Raw genomic sequence first — 24,622 nt, forward strand, 5'->3', positions numbered from 1 at the left:
CTGTAATGTCTTAAAAGGTACATCACACAGTTATTACATGAAATAGTTGTAAATACGTTACCTGATGCCTGAGAGTTTGTTTTGTGATAATTGTACAATAAGATTTTAGTCTAAAATGTATTTTATTAAATCTGGTCATGCCAGAGGGGTACATGCAGAGTATTATTAGGTGAAATAGTACCCAGCAAAAACAGTTTTGCCATTATCATTGTTGCATATAAAATCTCAGAAGACATATGTTGACTAACTGGTCATTTAGGATAGTAAATAAAATGACTACATTTGCAGTGTGGACATCATGACCCCTGGTTCCTATCACCACCACTATAAAGAAGGCAGAGTCTGTAAGTTCCTCTACAGTAAATCGTTTCACGTTAAACCACTCCGAATGACTTTACATTTTGAAGTTTGGATTCTGAAGATATTTTTAAATTAGGTGGAATTCCCCTTCAAGACTGCTCTGTCATGTTGTTGGGTTTTCTTTCTGCTCCTTGTTCACATCGGCCTGAGTCTATTTTAGGCATGCTTATATTCATGTGGAGCTTGTTATTGTTAGCGAACGGCTGAGGAAATGGAATCTGATGTTTTTAATGTGCATTTCATGTCTTTTTTGATGAATCTGTTTATTGGCTATGTAATGAATACTAGGTATGGTTGGTTAGTCAAATTATTGAACTCTGTTGACCTTGGATAAAATTCTGGGTGCACAGCAAAACTGATGTAACATGCAAGAAAATTACAACTGGGGATAAAAGGTTCGATAATGATTACAAGCTCAGTGCAGCAGAATAGGTAAGAGCGAGGGCTGGAAATCATATATGTGCTTAAGTGTTTAAGACCTGCAGGCTTTTAAAAGGGAGGATGGCCTGGATTGTATGTGAACTCAAGTGGTTTATGGATCAATTTCATCTAGAAAAGAAGTGTTAAAGTTGTCACTGCAGTCTCTCTCTCTCTCTCTCTTTCTCTTTCTTTGCACAATATGTCATCTGTTAACCGTTATTTTAGTGTTTGTCTTTGCAGAACTGATATTGCAGAATGCTATAGAATAGACCCTCTAAAAAGCTGTGAGCATCCAGGACAGTTCTGGTTCCTCAGTTCTGTTTCGGTGAATCAAATAATTTGTGTAATCCAACAAAAATTAAATTATTTTGGTAGTAAAGTCTGTAACCATTTTGTGATATTAATTCACCAATGCATATTACAGCATGCATCACAATCACAGTAGGTAGCAGTACAATTCTAATTGTAGTATATTGTCCATATCATGCAGTCCTAGTGTGGGGTGAGTGAGGGGACTGGTCTGAAAGGCTGCTGTGGGGACAGGGTGACCGGTGCAAGTGGAGGGCATGATGAAAAATTGCGGTGGGAGTTGGCTGTGGCCACTAGGGGTCAAAGCTGGTGTCTGGAAGGTGGCTCAGGAGGGGTTGTTGGGGGCAGCTGGGGGCAGGAGAAACTTGGCAGTGGGGGTAATAGAACAGCATGAGCTGCTCAGGTGGAACTTCTCACCCCGCACTCTGGTAATTACAAACCATACATTTCACTTTGGGCTGTGACAACGCCTCCCTGATCCCAAATGAAAGTGGGGTGTTATTAATGGGGTGAATTAGGGCTCCTTGTGGATGTACAGGAGCACCAGACTCCCCAATTTAACCCCAAAATATATATCAAACACCTGCTGCTCCAAAAACTTTATCTTCTTACACTTCATCATTTTACTTAGTCATTACATCAGCAGACAAGGTAGCATCAGCAAGGTGCGTGGGAAGTAGGGCACAGCTCAGGCACTGTAAAGCACACTCTATTGATGATTTATTGCAGAAGACATAATGACTTATAAATAAAACTTGGCTAATTTGTGTAGATCTGTATAGATTGTTATTCACAAACTGACATATAGCGTGAAGTGTGTTCTGTGTATAAGCCCAGGGTAAGGTGAAGCAGTGGGCCAGTGGAACCAAACAGACCATGAAATCACAAAATCAGAGTCTTTAAGTGGAGCTAACTCCCCTGCATTTTACACTGCATATCATCCAGCACCTCAGTGTCATACTCCTGTGGATTTTATTCATTTTTGACCAATAGGTCCATATATTTGTAGTGTTATGTTAAAGGTCTGTTGGTATTATGTTGAGTTTTTATTTCCTGTACTGTATGTATTTTGTTGTTTTTGAAAGAAAAAGAAAACACTGCATTCTTAAAAGTAAAGGTTCTTTGAAGTGAGGCCATAGAATCACTTGGGAAACAAACATGATTCTTCTATGTCATTGTGCCCATGAACCCTTTTTGGCACCTTTTTTTTTTAAGACTGTAAAGAAAATCTTCACAACAAAAACCATTAAAATCTGTAAACCATATGAGTCATGCTTGTGATCTAGACTAAGAGTTGTTCATGGAAAAGAGAAATTGGCTGAGGGATAAAAAGTAGTTAGTTAAGAAACTATAGTGACGAAAAATTATTAAAATCTTATTCAGTTAAAAGTGGAGTGTGGAGCCAAAACTGGACTTTAGTGAAAGTCAAAAAGTATCCACATTTAAACACGCTCAAGCATAAAAAAATTACAAAATAAATGTTATAAAATAGACATTTTCTATGTTTGGTGGTATGTCATGGACTAACCAGCACTACAAGTCCTCATAAAAAGACAAATAAGCATATTTATGTGCAGTTTCGTTTTATGAATTTGATAGAACGTTTTGATAAAAAATTGAACGTGAGGGAGCTCTACTATAGAGAAAAGTCTCTCAGAAAAATTTGTAAAGTTTGTAATAAGTACTTTGAAAGTCCAAATTAAAATATAAGGAGTAAAAAGTATTTTAAAAGTAAAAGTTTTTCTCTGTGAAGTATAACTGAGTAAAAGTACCAGTATTCAGTTTCAGTACACCTTTGGTGTTTCCATCCAAAAATTCATACTGCTTTTCTCTCATACACTTTACTCTTAATGGCAGCTAAAGCAGATACTTCTGTTTAGCATGTCACTTATTTGACTGTAGCATGTGCCCATTGTTTGTAAAGTCTTTATTGGTTGCTGTAAATGCCACCCAGTTGTGTATGTAGAAGCAGGTGATGACCCATATCTGACCTTGTGTAACGTGTGAGCATGGCTGAGAGGCTGACAGAAGAACAACACAGTGCTGTTGTTTTTCTCATCTAGAGCTCACCCTGCTCTGCTTGCTCTTCGCACACGCACACACCATGTTTCTGTTAGCCCAACAACTGGAGTCGTTATATCCAAATTAATGTCAGGGCCTCTCTATTTTCCATAAATAACACCCAGCAGGTCGCTGCTGTTGTTAAACATGCTCTAATTTGTTTCCCATTATGAAAAACATCAGTGTCGATTAACTCATGTTTCAAGCCCGACAGCCGCTATGCTTTTTCCAAGGTGACAGTGAGAACAGGGCTGTTGATCAACAGCATTATTTTCTTCTTCTTCTTTTTTTTCAACACACCCCTCTTCTGTTTTTCATGCTTTTATCGAATCCATTCAGTAGCACTTTTAAGTGCAGTACTTAATTTGCTTCTATACTTGCTCACAGAATAGGAAATTAGCTGGCTGCTTTATTGGTATTTACTGAAAGTGAAAGCATTTAGATTTTTCTGTTATTTTTTTTATTTTGGTGGTTTCCTGGCATGGCAGTTCATGGTACAGATGCACAGTGCTCCTTCCATTACTCCTAATAAGGTGTCATATAATTTAATTCCATGCTTCACTTGTCAGAGAGGAGCTCTTATCCGCCTCCAATTTTGAGTTTTAATGGATATTACTCTTTAGCACTCGCCTCACAATTAGGGCTCCTAGTTTGCCTTTTAATGAAAATCAGATTAAAACTTAATCTAATTAAAGTTCATTTTAATCCACGCTATCGTGCAAACTGTCTGTCGCCGGGAATCTTGGTGCCTCACTGTCAGGCTCATTTAGCTTGCATGGAAGTGTAAGGTCAGACTATCAATCAAAGGTTTTTAGTGTGTGTATGTGTGTGGGAACAACTTGCTCCACTTATGGAGTGTGCTGTTGCATGCAAAAAACCTAAAAATAAAAGGCATGTGACTGTATATATTTGAGCTAGTGGATCCTTTTCACATCAGAGCTTACTCAAACATACCGCACATCATGACTCAGAACAAACCTCCATCATAAATGCACCCTAGGAAGCTTCTTTTGAAGCAGAAAAGAGCAAAACTTATGAAATGCGCTCAAATGTTGCTCATAATCGATGGCAGTTGTCAGGTGTCATTTCCAGAGATGCCCTCTGCTGGCTTTATGGAGAGAGAGAGAGAGAGAGAGAGAGAGAATATAATTGAGTAATGGTTCTGTGTTTGAGACGTGTTGGCCTGTCAGCTCTTTTCTGGGCCATGACAGTGTAATATGTTTTACAAGCAGCATGGCCAGGGGTTATTTCAGCATCTTAGGGAGCAGAGCAAGCAGCCAGCGTGTGTCTGCTGCACAGGGGCAAAGACATGCAGCGCCGCAGCTGGAACACACTGCAGAGCCCACTGCTGAACATAGCAGGCAGACCACTGACTAGAACAGGACATGATCAAACTGTGGAAGAAATGCATAAACATTTTATCAGTATTATGTACTGTAGTATAAGACCCAATAATATTCATAACATTTACATCATTTTAAGTTCTTAAAATAAAACATCAATAATTACTTAATTTTAAAAAAATCCTTACATTAAAATGTAGCTCAGTGCATCACAATATGTTTAAATAAGAGTAAAACAGTGTAAATAAAATTGTGTATGACAACAAATAATAAAAGAATATTTGTTTAGTAAGAGTTAATCTTTTTTTTTTAACGCTATGGTTGAAATATGCATCCTACTGCTAAAATCTTCCTGCAAAGAGATCACAGGACAGCATTTTTGTCACTGATATCATGGGAAAAATGTTCATCCCTAATGACAATGAAACCAGCTTAGATGAAAACCATTGACCTTTATTACATCGACTGTAATTTAAGTTGTTTATGCTGAATCACTTAGGCTCACTAAATCTGGATTTAATTAGCAAACCAAGCCAACATAGACAAGATCAAGCACCATGAGATTATTGTGTTAAAAAGCCTAAGTCTGTCTTTTCTGGGTCAGCTGTCATAGAGGAGCTGACATCCAGTGTAACTGTAAGTCAAGAGTTTAGTTCTCGTGTGCTTACATTCTGGGTGAAATAAACACCTTTCTCCATTCTAAATGACCTTTTCTTAAACTTAATTATTAATGTCAGGCTTTCAGTCGTTGGCCAGCATCTCCAAGCTGAAGCTTTGGCTCGGCATGTCTATTTTCAGCCGCTCATACCTCTAAATCTGATGCCCACTCTGCCTCTTAAACTGCTGATGCCAGCTTTAGAGAAACTTTAAACACACTTTGTGTAATCAAAGGGACAATGCAAAACGTCAGGTCAGCAAAAAACAGCCCAAACAATACCCCGAGTCCCCCCTAAATATAACCTTTTTTTGGGTGCTTTTTTATTATTATTTTTTTTCTTTTTGGGTGTAGCAAAACTTTTTAATGTTCTCTCCCTCACCCCCACGTAATTAGTTCAGTAATTTTAGTAAAGTGTTTCAACCTTTTGGGTTTGAATGACCCATTTAGACTCGTGATTTTTGGAAATGAATTTCTACTCATATCTCTACTTATGGGCCGTATTTATCTCTGGAGTGATAGGGGGCTGCAGGATGATGAGGCCAATGCCTATCTGACACTCTGTGAGGGTGGAGAATTCTTATCTTTGCTGCTTTGAAGTGTGTCGTGTCTTTGGTTGTGCAAAAGAAGTTTGTCTACACCATACAGCCCAGCTGCCTCCGTTTTCTTTATTGCAAAAGCTTGACAAGAAACTGTGTTCTTTGAACACTTTTAACTGTCTTGTATACTATTGTCATTACATCTCATACCTTTTTTCATAGTGGTGGTTCCTCCTGAATGTGCCCATGGTACCATTTCTAACTTTATCTGTGCTTGGGCTCGCGAGGGCTTCCGCTACATTAATTCAATCATTTTCATCACTGGAGAGGGAGTTGATTAAGCAGCTGAAAGAAAAGCCCATGGCTGTGTGTGATGGAGCAGAGCTGGGACTGAACTGGAGATATGGCTTTTAGTCCTTTTCCCACTCTCTTTTCCACCACTCCATTCAGTTCCAAATGGGGGGAGAGAGAGAGCATCGATAATGTGAGAGAGCATTGATCGCAGAGTTATCTGAACAAGTAGACTAATCGCAATCATGTCATTTCACTTCCCCTCTCTCTCTCTCTCTCTCTCTCTCTCTCTCTCTCTCTCTCTCTCTCTCTCTCTCTCTCTCTCTCTCTCTCTCTCTCTCTCTCTCTCTCTCTCTCTGCAGGTTTTGAGACAGCACGCTCCTTTGCTCTTCATGGTGCCCATGTGATAATAGCCTGCCGGAACAAAACTCGCAGCAGTAAAGCAGTTAGTCTGATTCTAGAGGAGTGGGTGAGTGTGTACACACAGTATATGTTTTGAAAACTTTTTTTACTTAACTCAACAGAGTTAATAGAAAATGACTCGTCTTAAATTGACAGAAAAAAGACAGTGTTTCTTTATCAGCAGTACTCAATTAACACAGAAAAAATGACGATATTTTAACCTAAAGTACCTAACCTGGTTGCTTTCAACTTAAATTCAGTTAACTAAGCTGACTTTAATAGTAAGTTAATGTGCTTTATGTTATGTTCACGTAAATGTAGTACTCAACTCTGCACTTGTCTTAATGTCTCCTGATTGTACTACTACTATAATTTGTTAGTAATTATGTCTCACTCACTAAAACAAGTGCAGAAATTCTGTCAAAAGTGCAGACCTTCAATCTATATCACATTTGTGTTTGTAAGTAGAAGAAGCAATGTTTTATGACTTGCATTTGAAAACTTATTTTTGTGCACAGTCTTGTTTTGCAGAAAGAAAAAAAATGTATTATATTTTGCCATGAAACAAATGGGGAAAAAAGATTGGAAGTACAGACTCAAACCTGTCAGTACAGAATGTAAATTGAATAAAATGTAATTCATTACATGACTGAGAAGTAAGTATTAATGGAATAATGTAAATCAATTTAAATAGAATAGTATATGGGTTAATTGATTACCGAGCCATGCTTTTGGGAAGTTCACCCTCGGTCATAAAGTGTGTGTGTGTGTGTGTGTATGTAACTTCTTCTTTAAGAAGCTCTTCTGTCCTCCACTCATTACCTGTGTTAATGGCGCCTATTTGACCTTGTTGTCTGTATAAAAGACACCTGTCCACAGCCTCAAACAGTCAGACTCCAAACTTAACCATGTCCAAGACCAAAGAGCTGTTGAATGACACCAGGAAGAAAATTGTAGACCTGCACCAGGCTGGGAAGAGTGAATCTACAATAGGCAAGCAGGTTGGTGTGAATAAATCAACTGTGGGAGCAATTGTAAGAAAATGGAAGACATACAAGAGCATTGATAATCTCCCTCGATCTGGGGTACATGGAAGAGCTCATCCCGTGGGGTCAACATGATCATGAGAACGGTGAGCAAAAATCCCAGATCTACACGGAAGGACCTGATGAATGACCTGCAGAGAGCTGGGACCAAAGTAACAAAGGCTACCCTCAGTAACACACTGAGTAACACAAAGCCAGTACATGTCCAAGCCCGTCTGAAGTTTGCCAGAGAGCATATGAATGATCCAGAAGAGGATTGGGAGAATATCATGTGGTCAGATGAAATCAAAATAGAACTTTTTGGTAAAAACTCAACTCGTCGTGTTTGGAGGAAGAAGAATGTTCAGTTGCATCCCAAGAACACCATACATGCTGTGAAGCATGGGGGTGGAAACATCATGCTTTGGAGCTGTTTTCCTGCAAAGGGGACAGGACGACTGATCCGTGTTAAGGGAAGAATGAACGGGGCCATGTATCGTGAGATTTTAAGCCAAAACCTCTTTCCATCATTGAGAGCATTGAAGATGGAACGTGGCTGGGTCTTCCAGCATGACAATGATCCCAAACACACCGCTCGGTCAATGAAGGAGAGAAGCATTTCAAGGTCCTGGAGTGGCCTAGCTAGCCAAAATCCTACAATGTGATTTCCTGAATTTTTTTCTCATATTGTCTCTCATAGTTGAAGTGTACCTATGATGAAAATTACAGACCTCTCATCTTTCTAAGTAGGAGAACTTGCACAATCAGTGGCTGACTAAATACTTTTTTGCTCCACTGTATGTGTATACGTGCGTGTGTGTGTGTGTGTGTGTGTGTGTGTGTGTGTGTGTGTGTATGTATATATACACACACAACTCCAATTCCAATGAAGTTGGGACGTTGTGTAAAACATAAATAAATACAGAATACGATGATTGGCAAATCCTTTTCAACCTATATTCAAGCGCTTTTGAAAGTGGGACTTGAAAGTCCCACTTTGAAAGTGCACTTCCCACTTCCAAGGGCGGAACTTGGAAGTGGGAAGTGCAGCGCCCGGCCAGTCTGTGGCGGCATTTAACAAAAAGACAGCTGGATGAGCAAGAAATCCGACCGGCTCCCTCTGCGTTAAAGCCAGATTAGATCAGGAGTCACAACCCAAATGTTAAGAGGAGCCATTTTGGCCTTTCAACAAAGTCAAAGCACCTTCGCAGCCACAACATTTAATGCCCAACATGTCTCAGTGTGTGCTGATGTCCTAGTATAGGCTAAAAATATGAACGAAAGTGCAGACTTAACATACTTTGCTCTGCTTTCAGCTTTAGCTAGCTATAGCTGCGTTTCTTCCATCTGCTCCACAAAACTTTTCTTCAGAAGTAGAGCAGCTTATTGTAAAATGTCTCTCATCGTTCGGCTGTTGTACGAGGCTGAAGACGCTTCTTATTCTCCAGCTTCTCGTTCGAATTTTCCCGTTCCACCTTAAATTCTGACTGAGCCGCTGAATGTAGCTGCGGTACCATTTAAGGTGGAACAGGAAAATTTGAAAGAGAAGCGACTTCTGCTTCACAACTTTTTATTATTTGATCTCTCAGTCTCTCGTTGTAGACTGAATGTACCAGAAAACCAGCTGCGCTGCTTATAAATACGAATAAGTCCCTTCGTCTCCAAATGTTCGTCTTAAATCTCAGTATTTTTCATTTGCTACTTGCTTAGTGAGACTTTGTTGCTATGTGACCTGCAATCTGTGTGTCAGTTCTCAGTCGTTGAGAGCCAGGGCTTTCCCGCTTTGCTGTACACTTTGGAGCCGAGATTCCGCGTCCAGTCTCGAAAAATATTTTACTGACACAGTGACCCCTGACTCTCTATGACGAGACCAAAAGAGAAGTTAGAAAGTCACTTAAGAAAATGGGCAGGACAGCTGTAACTTGCTGCATGGGCATCCACTGCTACTGGATCTTATTTCACCATAACTGTGGATTTTATCGCAGATGAGTGGCAGCATTTAATGTGCTCCAAACAAAAGCAGTGGATGAGGGCCTTGTAGATCACTACCATTTGATTTATTAATAAAAGATATTGAAAGCAAATTCATTATGGATCATTACAAATACTTTACTTTAATACTACCAAGTCCTCACACAGTAAGAAAATAGAAATCCTGTATAGAAGAAAAGATGTATCAAGATGCATCGATAATCACAGCCCTCTGAATCTAATCTAATCGAATGGTGAGGTGCCTAAAGATTCCCATCCTTAATATGTGTGTGTCTGTGTATGTATGATACATATATGTTGCTGTTGTCAGATCAAAATCTTGTATCTCCAAAATGATAACTTTACAGGAGAAGGAAAAAAACATACATTAATTTTAATTTAAGTTAATGGAACCAGACATTTTTCCAAGTATTTTTAGGCCATTTGTTTTGGTCTGTTCTTCATGAAATGTACACACAATATAAAGTAGGCATTTTCAAATTTTGTCTAAAACAGAAAATTGGCAAATTTGGACATACAAGGTTTTCTTCCAACATCAGCGATGTGTATTATATATGCTATAACAGTAATTAGGTTGAATCTTATGATCTAGCCTAGTTGGTGGCTGTCTCTAACTCTCTTGAAAATCCTCTCAGTAAATATGCAGTGGCACACTTATGCTGAACTACACAGGTTTTAACATTAGCCAGTAAAGTTTGCAAGCCAGTGCAGGAAAACCTACTTACTTTATTTTTGGCTTCTCAACAACTTGTAAATCTATTTGTAAATATTAGCTTTTTAGGAATAAGTGATTAATAATAGGCGTGCTGAAACTGCATCGCTGAAGCAGTGTTTGAGCCTCTCCAGTCTGCGCTGAGGCAGATCTCTCTGATAGCCTGTGTTATTAGTGGGAGGAGAGTGCGAGGGCCGTCTGATAATTAACTCTGATTATTGCACTAATATTGTGGCACTCCTGACGCTCCCCTAGATTTATGACTGTGGGAAAATAAACAAATGAAATGTAGGTGGTGGAGCAGAAAGAATAAGCTATTACCAGCGCTGTAATTACAGCCGTCCCGAGACTGCGAATTAGTTGATTAATTACAGGATGCCGATAGATTACAGGGGAATCTAAAGCGCTTTAAAGCGGCTGAAATATCTAATTGAGCAAAGGCCCTTCTCTGTGCTGGATAATTCGTCAGCTCCGACAGCCTCAAATCAAGGCATGTTTTAATAAATGTAGCTGAACTGCTCTGAGGCGTTTTACGCTCTCTCACACACGCACACACTTGCATATCCCACCACAGTACACTATAGTGAAGCAAAAAAAGTCCTTCACAGTTATTGTATCTGTTGGAAAAGGTTGTGAAGAATGTTTTTAGACTAAACCAAAACATTTCAAACTGATTTTTTTTTCATCTGTTTATTTTATGCTTATTCTGAAAATGAGTCACACAGGCTCTCGTCTTGAAGAATGTGTGGATAAATAGTGTCAAAAGAAGAGCTGATCAGGTTAAGATTCTCATTTTCTGATTAAGAAATGTGGGATTTGATTTGACTCCTATATCACAGGCACCCCAGGATGAGTAATGAGTGCAGTAATATCGGAGTGAATCTCCTCGGCTGGAGACGTACTCGTACACTTCAGCAATGATATTAATAGAGTCAGGAAAGGACGGCATGAAGGAAATTAATCGGTAAATGATGGATGAACTCCCTGGGTCTTCCCACGCTTGTGTTAAGGTTATTTTGATAAAGATGTATATTTTGAAGTCTTCTGGACAGAAGGTCAGTGCATGTGCTTCCTGGGTCAGCTGGAATTCTGTGTGGGCTGGTTTTAGTGTTAAGAGTGCGTTAGCCTTGATAACCTTCAACCTCTAGTCAAGCGATCTGGCAACCTGACAGCATGATTAACTTCGGGCACAAGGCGTTTTTGCTCTTGGTTACTTATTTCTGCAAATTCTGAAAATTGATATTACTTGCTACATTGTATTTGTGTGAAAGCACACACAAGAGGTTAAAAAAAAGTTATTGCCTCTGCGTTTTTTATATTATTATTTTGAGGTTTAATGGCAAAGTGGTAAACAAAGTGTTACTATGAACTATGACTTATGCTGGTCATGTCTGTGGAATATGGATAAAAATGTAATTCATTTATTAATTTATTTTTGTTTTATTTAACATGAGGTAATAAAGAATATTGCACCTGTACACAGACAAAATGTGAGTTTTGGATGTGTTCAAAGCAGCAGCCTGATATTTGGTGAAGGGGAAAAATGAAAATGTAAATTGTCGTGTTCCTTCTTTTGAAGATCAAAATTGAACACTCATTTCAGTCAATTTTGATTAAAGATATTTCACCCCTACCTGAAACACAAACATAGCTGCTTCCATTCAAGTAATACGGAGAGACAACAAGCCTCATCATCTAATATTGCGTTTGAGCTAATGGCTTTGTCGTCGCAGCAGATATTTTGGAGATTTAAGATTTTATGTTTGCTGAGTGGTGTAATAGTGCTGGTGTGGACCGTGCTCATGTGTAGGCTGTTTGTTGTGACTCTCTGAAATGAAAAGATTCTGATTGCCAGAGAGAAACAATCCTTTATTTTTAGAGTGCAGCTATGTTGCTTGATGTTTATGGTGCTCTGCAATTCCTTTCCTTCATGCAAAAGTGCTTACTAATCACACTAATAACCCCACTCCCTGTACACATGCTTATTAATCACAGCATAGCACAGCATTTACATCTGTGAAAGTGCAGTGTCATGCTGAGTCAGCCTGTTCGGACAACCAAGCCAACACACACACAGTCGAGTTGTGGCCAGATTGGTCTCTCTCACTTTAACCTCATGTGTAAAGGCTTGTCCATCTCTGTGTACCAGATGCTGTAGTGAGAGGTTTGCCAGATCCTCTGGGTTATCTGTGGTAGGAAGAGGTTGAAGTTTATCGAGAGGTTTGTTGTGAGGTCATTATGGAGTGAATGGTGAGTTCAGAGCACAGTCTCTCACAGTTACAGTATCTCATTAGTCAACATGCATGTGATCATGATATGCTGTGATTATCTGCTTTTGAGGAATGGATGCCATGTATGATACCACAAAAGAGCTGCCTTTGGTTCTCTAAAGAAGCTTTCACTGTGTGGCTCTTTAACACCTTAAATTCCTAGTCTTATTGTCTTCAGGCTTAGTATTTAGTAAGTACTAAAGTAAAGAGATAAAACACTTAAAAGTAATCCAAACTTTTTTCTCAGAAAAAAGGAAAAAGGAATGTATATGTAAATAGGAACTGACATAGCAGTAATGAGAATTAAAAAAAAAGGGAAATACAAAAATGAATACATTTTTGCTGTACCACAGAGCTCCTGTAGATCTACACAATTGAATATGAATATTGCTATCTGCATGATGATCATGACTCTCAGAAGTTTATAGGTTTTGTTTGTGGAGTGAAGAATGGATGTTTTGACTGGACACAAGTTCTGGACTTTTAAGTGTTTAAAGAACTAACTCCTACTTAATCTTCATAAATGATGTGTTTACTGGCCATAATCCTGTACTTATTTGTATCATATTTAGGTGAATTCAGGTAAACAGTTGCTAGAATCTGGAACCAAATAGTGAAGAAATTCTTAAAAAAAAAGAAATGATTCCTCCAAGCGTTTAGAAGGAAGGAAGAAATTATGGCATAAGAAGTAGGGATGAAATCAGGACTATTCATACTGTATTTAGTCAGTGATGACATTAAGTTAGTTCAGTACTTGGGGAAATCTGCATAGTCATGTGTGAGTAAATGTTACCTGTGGACACAATCTTAGCTCCAGAAATGATCAAGAGTTAATGTGGCAGGTGGCACTAATTCAAATTGAACTCATTCCAGCTAACAGCATTAAGGTTTTATATAGCAGACCCAATACTTTTGGTTGTCCCTATGAAACCCTTAGATAATAAGTCCCTACCCTGCTAATTACAGTTGTAGCGGCTAGTGGAAGGCTGTAAGTTTACGTTCTGAGTGTGTTTTACAATTAGAGTACTGTTAGTGACGTTTATGGGGTTCAGCAGGTTGGGCTTTTATAGTGTGCGATGAGGCTGCTATAAAAGTGGGTAAAGAGTGAATCAGCAGTTGTGAACAGAAAAGAGTAAAGGTTCAGAGCTGTGGGAAGGAGTGTACTAATGCTGAGAGCATGCTTTTGGGTTTCCTTGCATGTTTGTTTTACATGTCAACCACTCCTGTGGAAGAATCATGCAGCTCTTTTAAAAATGCAGATTTTAAAAGAAAGCTGGCTTTAGTGAGTCTGTTTTTACTCTAAGGGCTGCTGCTGTCATAAATGAGGGTCAAACTGATGGTTAACAGTCAGAATAATGTGTGTGTGTGTGTGTGTGTGTATGAGTCTACATTCCTGTGTGTGATTTAGTTTTCTTGATTGCCTGTAAAATTCTGCTTATCTCTGATTCATAGTCCCTTGAGAGTGGTTTAATAGAGTCTCAGGGGGGATGCATTTCTGATCAAGGCCCGTTGCTGTTGACCAGAATAACTTAGCTGCTTTTTTTCTATTTAAATGTGTTTGGCTTTTTTTTCTTACTGGTGTCAAAATGCTAATGAGGCACTTTGTAATCATGTTAATTGCCCACCTAGCCTCGTGTTACCATATATTCATTGTTTTTGCAGAACTCTATTTACAATCGAGAGGAAAATTAACATGGCTGGTGTCGGCTGAAGATGCGTTGTGTTGTTAGGGTGTGCTTTGGAACCAATTAGGGTGAACCCTCCTCTCCATAGAGGTTTATTGAGAAAGCGAGTAGAGAAAAGCTCAACCTTGTAATGTGTAAAAAGCGCATTAACATTGAAGCAGACAGACAGGCCAGTGTAATTAGATAAGTGACCATATTTAACTTTCCACATGCAGTGCTGTCTGCTCTTGTCAAGCATGGCTCTTTATTCACAAGCAGAGAGTGGAGATGCTTTCTCCTCTGGATGCAGCAGCCTAATGAGCTATTAACAAACAGATTGCTGTGTTGCTTTTAATTGCTGCGGTACATTTTATTTTCACTGTAGTGCGTTGCTTCCCTTCCCTCATGATCAATTTAGAGAATATGCTGTGATATATAATTGAGTGGAGTTTGAGCTTTGAAAGGAGAGAGAGAGAGAAACAGAAACAGAGAGTCAGGGTGCAATGGTGAACAGCCTGAAACTTGAAAATAACCAGCTGGCGACATCTTGTTTGTCAGACATTCACTCAGGCAAAGGGTATATATATATAATAAAACAGCATAAATTTTGTCACAGTGGTAAGAAAACACTGAAACACAAGAAAACAATCTCTAAAACACTTCAGGAGAAGCAAAACATTCTTAGATTTATTGTTTGTGAGTGTAATGAGATTGACAAAATTCATTTTGGACCATTTCTGTTGGTCCATTCATCAAGAAAAGATCATGCAATGTAAAGTGAATTAGAAATTAGAAAAAAAAAACCCAAAAAACTAAAATAAATGTAATGAGCCATCCGTGGCCAGGAATGCCAGAGAGCATAATTGGACTGTCTGTCTCTCTCTCTGGGCAAGTAGGATGGCCCTCCTTCTCTCTGTCACTCAGCATGATGCTAGCCAAAGCAGGTATCTGTTAGCTGAGGTAACAGAACTGGCAGTTAGTATTCTCCTTCAAGCACATTGAGCTGTCCAGTGACGTTGCCTTAGCAGCAGTTTGAAAAGATGCGGAGGATGCCTTCATGTGTCTTGGAGGAAGCTCATTTTGGCCTTCATCCTCTCCGTGTGGTAACACTATGTAATGGGAGGGACCTAACTAGCCACTGGAATTGGCCCTGACTGAAATTGGAGGAAAAACAAAACCACCCTCCCACCCCTGCCCCCAGATATGAGGTATTTTCATGAGATATTTTCAGTTTAAGCACTTTACTTTGAGATGATTGTCTCAAAATAAGCAATCATATTGAAAGTAGTTAAAATGTTTTCTATCCCACAGCAAAAAATACACAGCTAACATTACACTATATCACACTGTGAGAGTGTGACATTTCAGAACAGATTTTGTACATGTTTGCATCACATTTATTCTGTTTTTCCTCTGATCAGATCTAGCCTGGTTTACCTGGTATTGAATCGGGGCCATCTCTAACTAAAGTGATTTTTGTGATTTTAACCTAAGGAGTTTATGTAAGCCATCTTACTTTAAGTTAAGACATTTTTACAGTGTGGAGTTAGATTCGGTTAGAAAGAGTGTCTCTTTCAGGTCCTCAGCCCTGTCCTGCTGTATTAACTGGCCGTTTTTGCGCCACAGTAGTGCAGTGAGCGTATCGAGTGTGGGATTAGAGTTGCTGTCACACCTGCTACAGTGAGGCAGAACAGCCTGGTCTGTGAAGGTGCTGCCTAATGCACATGTGCTCCTGAGCCTGGTTCACACAGCATCCTCTGTTTTGGAGTCAGATGAGTTTGGAAGAGCAGCCTCGGAGCACGTGTGTGCTAACGTCCTGTGTCATGTTGACGTGCAGCTCTGGATGGTGGCCTTGATTGTGGCTGAAGGTTGGTGGATAGAAAGAGGAAGTGACACGTCTGGAATGCTGACCACGGCTATTGCTGGACACCCTGGGGCCAAGGCACACTGCTCTTTTTGAGGCTGCCAGAACCCCTTGCAATCTGTGTGTGTCTTTGTGTGTGTGTGTGTGTGTGTGTGTGTGTGTGTGTGTAAGTGTAAGTGAGTGTGAGTAATGGACACTTAGAGGGAAATATTATTGCTGTTTTCTGAGACAAAGAAGTCTGTTTCTCCTTTCAAAGAAAATATTGAATCTTAACTTTTTTTTCTGTTTTTTTTTATGGTAAATTGCAAGAATATTATTTCCAATATATTTCTCTGCACCCTTTTCCTCTAGTTTTTGATATTTCCCATTGTTCCTGTTGTTATTTTCTATTTACATAAACAAGATCTGAACATCTGCCCAATTTGCACAGTGTGCATCATCCCTGTTCCCTGCAGAGAGCACTTATAATCCTGTTGGAAAGAATGATTTCCAGCCTCTTCTCCTATTCCCCAGATGAACGATGGCTCAGCTAGATGTTTCTCTACATATCAGTACCAGCTCTTTACTCTAGAGAGACTACAGTGGCTTTCATAACGCATTCTCATTCTCCTGTATTTTACCTTTTCCCCTCCATAAAAGCCTCGGGTGGCTGATTTGGATTGAATGAGAGATGGAGATGGCTAGTCTCTCTTTGGGCCTCTGTCATATACTGACACACACTCTCTTTATTAGGAACTGCTTAGATAGAGAACTCCACTTTAACATTCAGGGGGTAAACCTCTCTTCTAGAAACAGTCTTTTTTTCCTTATATAGAAGATAAGTGTATATATCACTGTATGATTCAAGCAATGTAGATAAATGAGAAGTGGGGAACTACACTAGGTTTTCAAAATGCCATCATAATTTAAAAAGTATGTGGGACAATAAGCAATTTAGAAAAATTGATAAATCAGGGTAACATTATGGATATATGTCTATTATTGATATATATCTAATATCTATTTTTATTATGTAAAACTAAAGTTTGTAAAATGTCCACATTAACACCAATGCTGTGTTTTACATCAGAGTTCATGCTTGATCCTGGAGTTGACTCATTTTAATGCTCTGAACGTTGAGCTGAAGCAGAACTTTGAGCTCCATCACGCATGTGCTCACATACGCTGTGGCAGAGCTTTAGCTCGTGTGTGTTGAGTGGCATTTGGCTGACGCTCTCATCCAGAGCGACTTACAATGTGATCATTTTACACAGGTAGGCGAAGGTAGTGTTAGGAATCTTGCCCAAGGACTCTTATTGGTATAGTGTAGGGTGCTTACCCAGGTGGGGGATTGAACCCTAGTCTACAGCGTAGAAGGCAGAGGTGTTAACCCCTACACTACACCAATGCCTAGTCTTTGCATCTTTGAGTTGCACTGGTTAGCCCTCTTCCCATATTCTCAGTGTTGCACAAAAGGGCAACCGACCGACTTGATGTGAAGGTTTCAGCGTGTTAAATCTGTAAAAATGTAGCCTATGCAGAGTCAGTATAATGTAGCATAAAAATGCTGTGTGCAAGCACTCTATTGTGATGCTCACAAGGCAATGCATTGCTGCCTGTGTGTTAGTGAGTAAAACTAAGACTGGATACCGTAATTTTATGGCTGTTGCTTCCAGCCATGCTGAGAAGCAAATAAAGTCATGCAATGTTTTGAAGGAAAATAATCTGTTCTAGAGAAGCTTACAGATTTACATGTTTTATTGATAGGGATCATGGATCGCAACATCTGCAAAGATCAGAGTCCCAGCAACCATTGACACAATGTCTTCTAAGTTTTATATATAATGCTAATAATGCTAACTTGGGGATAAAGGAAGGAAGTCCAACTTTAAATTTCTCTAGAATGGACCATAAAACACTCTGACTTTGTTTACTTATCAGTGTGTCAATTCTATTGTGAAATCATTGGATTTGCTCTTTAAGCTTAAGCATCTCAGTAGAGTATTGTATTTCCTGATTGTATGAATTTGAGAGGATAGAATCTGATGAAAGGATTCTCTTGAACTGTATATGCTGGATCTGCAGTTTTCGACAATTTGTCGCTCATAAATGTTTCATATTTCTTCATGAGGTCAGTTTGCCATCGGTAATCTTGCAGCGTTTGGACCTGTTCATATTGTGTTTAATAGGTGAAGACTGGCTGTGACTATCTGAGTCTTTGTAGTTTGAACTGTATTAGCCTTCTCTTTAGAGATGATAAGCATAGTCTGCTTTCACTATGAACTCCTAATGACTGGGAAAGGTTGAAGGTTAAGCAGACAGCTTCTTTCAACTCTGGCCCGTTTTCCCTTTCATTCAGCCCCTTAATATACTGTAATATAAATGGCCTTCACCTAATGCTGACTGGCGTTAATCAAGATTTGTCAAATATGTGAAGGTAACCTAGTATTAGATGCATTCATGATTTAGTTTGCTTAGTACTGGTGATTTTAAAAGAATGTCTTATAAACTGGGCACAACTTGTTCTAAGTGTTTTGTTTTATTTCCTTAAAATTACACTGTGTTACGCAGTACTGTAAATGGTAAAATGAGAGTCACCAGATTTCCAGGCACGAAGCTTACTGTTTATTTAGTTTTATGTTTATTGAACTGTTCTATCAAAACAGTCTGAAACAACCAGCAAATGACAAACAGCACCATGACAAATACAAAAACTAAAATAAACCACTTTTAAACAGGGACACTTATTTTATGGCCATTATAGCATTGATATAATGCTGAATATCCATCAAAGAAACTGCTAAAGATCACACTAAATAAATGCTAAAAGGGAAAAGAAAATATTGTGGTGTGTCTGTATCAAAGTATGCAGTTATATCGTCCAGATCTGGCATCACCCTTTCCCATGGTTTAGGCTTATTTGTTGAAATGTTAAAAAATATGAATTGAAGTGTATTCAGTTGGGTAAATGCAGCCGTGATTGATTTGGTCTAATTGTTATTGTAATAGCCTCACACATGCACAGTGTGGGATATCTGAGTAACGTTACTAACCACTCCTTTATTTTGTTCCAATTGGTTACTGGAGAGGGGAGTAGGAACTAAAAACTACAGGTTATGTTCATAATGAACTGAAATTTAAAATGTGTTTATAATCTCTAGTTTCTGATTTTCTGATATATATATATATATATATATATATATATATATATATATATATATATATATATATATATATATATATATATATATATATATATTTTATATAAAAAACATGTTTTTTTTTATTATTATTTATTGTGAGCAGGAAGCCATTATCAGGAATTGACCCTAACAAAGGCACCAATGACACTGACCCCCACAGCTCTGCTTCTCTCACTCTCGGTGCACTATACTCAAGTGCTCCCTTTGGTTAAATATCTTCACAGTACTGTCTGTGCAGAGTGAGGTTAAAGACTGAGGTGGTGGAAGGAATCAGAATTGGTATCTGAATGTAGTGCCTTAAGACAAGATTTTGTTGTCTAGGTAAATGTGTGCATGTTTTGTCTGATCATTTACTTGATGGATAGAATAACAGGATACATTTATGTAATAAGAACCATTTTAAATGCTGAAAAAGAGAGTATTAAGAAAAGGCCCTGAGCCGTGCTGGAGTCTCTGGCCTCAGGCAAAGCAATCAGCAGCCAGGGGAAACGCTTGTGTTTCTGATGTACTCAGAGAACAGGTTTACAGCTTCATTTGCCTGGCAGGCTTGCATACATATTTAGCAGACTGCAAACATGGGGGTGGGGGTCCAGAATCAGTGAAAAGCTCAATATATCACTGAGCCTACAAGATAATCCAAGTACCATTACAAAAGTGGCAAGCAAGGAAGAAGTAGATTAAAAGCACCTTGCATTTTACAGCTCCATGAATCAGGTAGATTATAATAAGGATTAATTTAAGAAGTGTTGGGCTTTCTGTAGACTGTATGCACAGAGGAATTGTCCCTTGTCTTTTCTTTTTTTGGCTGTTTTTCTGCATGTGAAATGATGGGTGTCTGTTTCTGTGTTGGCTGTTCTTGTAAATTGCATTGCCTTAATATACCCATGCAAAGCAGAATAAGGCATTTTATTATTAGTGCATCACTGTGTGTTTTGTAGCCGTTTCAGTGCTGTGAAGCCACTCGTAAGAAATGAATTCATTAAGTCGACTGAAACATGTTTGTTTTTAAGTTGAGTCAATAATTTTGTGAGATGTCTGGGCTTCACTTTATTAAATCTTATAAAACTTATCATCTTGCACATCTGAAGTGATAGAGATGTGTTTGTTATTAATTTATGGTGAATAATTTCAACATCTTGTGTGCTGCAGCTGTACGATGTCGTATCATTAATCAGAGGTGTTTTAGCCCAGCCTGTGCGCGCGTCATCATGTAAACCATAAGCGTGAGATTAAATTTACATATTTAACCCTGTGAGGCCTGAGCTTCAGCTTGCTTAAAGGAATCAGGTTGTAAATTTATACATTACAGTTTTAGTGTGCCCTTCTCTCGTCCTTGTTCATAATATAAGCATAAAGAAGAAGTTCAATTTGACACCTTTATATTTGCTTGTTTAGACACAAAAACTAAGTACCCATATTTGTCTTTTTGAAGTGAATTGCACCTCAGTTGACCGGGCAGGTTCCGTTCAGTAACTGTGAGGGTTGTGGTAACTACTGTTAGCGACCCTTTCAGCAGCACACACTCCTGCACGCAGTGCAGCTTAACGGAGTGTGTGCTCAGGGACCCTGGCTGCTGCTGGACTGGGACTCTGTCTTAATCTATCCATTCCCCTCTCCACTAACACGCACATTAAAGCAATATTGCCCTCCTGTCCCCAGCAGACTGCGGACACAATAACTGCGCTCACTGCTCGGAAAACACACCCAAACACTTCTGACACCTCTGGGCTCTCTCAGTGCACCCTGGGTGCACTGCTACATGGCCACAGGTCAGGGTAGTGGCAAAGTTTCTTTTTTTTTTTTTTTTCTTTCCACCTTTATTTTTCTGATTCTTTACCCCCCTCCATCCTGGAGACAAAATGAGGGCTTAACCTGTAATGTGCTATACAGGTCCCCTGGTGGCTGTTGAGCTTTTAGTGGTGGGAAATTAGAGAGCTGCAGGCCAGGCTTGGTCTGTCTGGACGCAAGCTCAGATGAGCCCCTTTTTGTTTCAGTGCACTGCAGAGACAAGCACTGCTAAGCTCATGAAAAGAGCACAGTGTTCACACTATAGGCTGAAAGGATGGAGGGAAATTGGGCTTTATTAGTGTCTTTTATTTTGATATTTTTTGTGGACCCAATATTATTTTTAAGGTGCTTCATCCAGCAGAGCAGCAATTACACTACAGCATGTATACCGTGTATATCTCATTCCAGAAGTCTTATACTTTCTGAATAAATATAAGCTGCACTTTTTAAATTTGGTTGCTTTAAGGTGCATCCATTGCTGACATGGGCATTCAGTTGCTAACACAGCTTGTGTCATTTCCATAGAAATGCATTACTAATAGAAAAGGGTGCCCTGGAACAGCTGCACGTGGGACAAAGGTCACAATGTCCAATGCTAAGCATTGACTAGAGGGAAACTAGAGCTTTGGGACAGTGTAACTGCATTCTCTGGAGTGGTGGAGCTCACAGCAATGTTCTAGCATCTAGTGTAAAGCTTTCCCAGAATAGTTGATGCAGCCAATGAGGGCCAAACTCTCTATTAATACCCTTGATTTTAAAATGAGCATTAGATTAGCAAGGGTCTACAAACTTTTTCACACGGTTTTGACATATTTATCCAGTAAGTGCTTAATTATTGGCTGAGAATAGCACAAACATTGAAATATGTGAAACCTGAAACCTACACTGTATGTTTTGGGGATTTGAATACCTCTCTGCAGGAAATGTGTAGTTGCATGCAGCATGCAGAAGAACATTTTGAAACGTCAGTTGTGTTTCAGACCTCTTGCCCAGCAATTTTGAAAGTTTGAAAGCCCATTCGTACCTGTGAACATGCATTTATATACCATTAATCTGTGATAAACAAATCCTTACACATGGTTGCACCGACAGGAAGTACAGATAGTTATTTATTTCCCTTAAGCTGGTTATTTCTTCTGCTGCTCTTGCTCCTCTCTCTTGTGAAGAGCTGACACATGCTAATGGGTGTTTCCTCTTCTCACTGATGTTGGCCTGGTGGGAGAGCTTCACCCTGACCGGCTGAGCTGTCCGTCCTGGCCCTGAAATAAAGCAGGCTAATTTGTCCTCCCCTCTTGGCTCCCTGGCTGAAGCTCTGCCTAGCTTGTGGGTGTGTGTCTGCACCTCTCCCATTAATTCTTCACCGGGGCTGTGATGGATAGTTTGTATTTACTCACTGCTGCGGTCCTGCGTACAGAATACGGGTCTTTGAACGTTACATATTCATGTGCAGGACTGAGCTGACCTAATGTGTCACGCTGAGCTGATACAAGTCTCTACACGTGTTTTGAGGTTATGTTAGTCTGGCCAGTTGATGCGCTCTGGTGATAAGTGTGGCAGTGCAGCATAAGAGGTTTACTGCAGTTTTTTTCTGCTATAGGTACTTATGCAGTAAAAGTGGCACTCTACCAGTTCTGTGCCTCAGATTTGTGTCCATCTTCACTTAAGTGACAGCACGTTTCAGGACAGTTTTTCTGTGCCCTTCCACAGTGCATTAAGTGAAGCATTCTGATGCACTTTCCCAAAACACTGCACCTAAAACTGTGTGCAGTATGTTTCTGATAATGAAATGGATTGTATTTTATCCTGACTATAGTTGGCAGGCTATATAGGACAGCTGGGCCTGGTAGGAAACAATTTTAAGTCAACAGAAGTTGTCTTTGTGCAGCCCTATTTTCAGGGCCCTGCCCAGGTGCTATTTTAGGGCAGCTCTCCATACAAAACAGACACTATGGGCTGAGGAGGAGCTGTAAAGTGGATAGATTGCCCTCACAGCCTCTGTCTCTCTTTATTGGCTGCGGTAATTGACATATCCTTGTCATTTATAATCATCTGTGCGTCGCTCGAAAGTTAATTGCTTCCCCCTCTGCATTTGCATGAGGCTCACCTCTGAAGGGCATAGCCACCCATTAATATTGTGTCATGATGAATTATCACAAATAAAGCCCAACATATTGATTAATGATGGCTGCCGGCCGCTCTTGCTCTCTCTCCATCTGAGAAAACATTGGGCCTGCTCTTTAGAGACAGAAAGGGAGAGGGAAGATAGTGGCTGGTGCTGGTGGTTTGGTGAAATGGAGGGTAAAGGTCAGGGTCATTGAGGAGCTCTTGTACAATAAGGAGGTCATAGGGGTCATGGGGTATGATAGAGATCGACTTCAAATGTAGAGATTTCTGTGGTTATGTCTATTACTTGCAGTGATTGTAGCACGTACAGTGTTTTGTGATGCATGTAATTAGTACCATTCAGCTAAAAGAATCCCCTCTTCATAGTAGACTACCCCCGACTGAGGGCATCGCACTGGTCCTCATTATGTGAATATTGTGAAGTGGCAGGCTGTTGTTGTATGATGTTAGGTAATTTGTGGGATGGGCAATTTAACCATTTTGGCTGTCTAAAGAAAATTGGATACCTTCAAAGTATGTAACTTTTACAGGAGAAGGAAAAAACATTCTCAGCTTTAAATGTAAGTTAATGAAAAGAGATTTTATTCCAAGCAAATTTAGAGCATTTCTTTACACAATATAAATGGCAACTGCTGTGCTCAAATGAAGTAAGGGAAAAAGGTTATATACACTCTTTAAAAAGTTGTTTCTTTGAGGGAAGTTTTAGCTTTAGTAAAGAAATTAATGAAATGCATGATTTAAAGGTTCTTTGTGCTGTGAAAGGATTCTTCAGATTGATTGAAAATGTGCTGTCGATGTTTTTTGAAAAGGGTTCTATACAGCCAAAAGGTTTCTGCTAGTATTTTGATGTCAAGCTTCTAACAATAGAGAAAAAAATCAGTGCTTTATAGAACCCTTTAAAAAGGGTTCTATATAGAACACTCTGCAGCATTCTCCATCAATCTGAAGAACCTTTTCATGGTGCAAAGAACCATTTAATCATGCAAAGGCTTCTTTAAGTGTTCATGTTTCTATATAGAACTATTTTCTTGACTAAAGAACCTTTTGTGCGCATGTAGTTGAAATAAACAGCAATGCAGTTTTCTTGTGGAAAAAGTAAGTACACCCTACTACCTAGTAAGTGCATCACTACTTCAAATGAGTCAAACTGAAGTCAAGTGCAACCAATCAGATTCTAATGGTTAGATCTAACAACACTAAAGAATAACTTTTAGGAACTTGTGTTATTTAAACCTCAGATATCTGGTCTGGTTTGCACTTTGTTATTGTGTGTGATATCATCAGGCCTATATCAAAAGATGGCTTCTCTGAGGCCTTCAAAAATAAAATTGTAGGTACTTATGGGTCTGCAAAGAGGTTTAAGAACATATCCAGAATACTAGAAATCAATCATTCCATTATCAGGAAGATCATCCACAAGTAGAGAGGATTTAAAACCACTGCCAACTTGCTCAGGCCAGGCTGCCTCTGAGCAGACTGTAAGATGCAAAAAGAACCTCAAAATTTTATTACAGCATCTGGAGGTAGCTCTTGGCACAGTTGTTCATGAATTTACCATAAGAAAAAGACTTGACAAATTTGACTTACATGTTGCACCAGGTGCAAGCATTTGCTGTCTAAA

At 39.3% G+C, this 24,622-nt stretch overlaps 1 protein-coding gene across 2 annotated transcripts in view; it reads left to right on the forward strand.

Moving 5' to 3' along the window:
- The window catches only part of wwox (WW domain containing oxidoreductase), a 218,022-nt gene that overhangs the window by 8,142 nt on the left and 185,258 nt on the right, over nucleotides 1-24,622 (forward strand). For both annotated transcript variants that reach the window (XM_017699435.2, XM_017699437.2), the window contains exon 5: nucleotides 6,341-6,447. In XM_017699435.2, the coding sequence (XP_017554924.1) occupies nucleotides 6,341-6,447 (107 nt within the window). The remainder of the gene's footprint in view (nucleotides 1-6,340; nucleotides 6,448-24,622) is intronic.

Source organism: Pygocentrus nattereri, chromosome 11 (assembly GCF_015220715.1).
Source record: "Pygocentrus nattereri isolate fPygNat1 chromosome 11, fPygNat1.pri, whole genome shotgun sequence".
Lineage (NCBI taxonomy): Eukaryota > Metazoa > Chordata > Actinopteri > Characiformes > Serrasalmidae > Pygocentrus > Pygocentrus nattereri.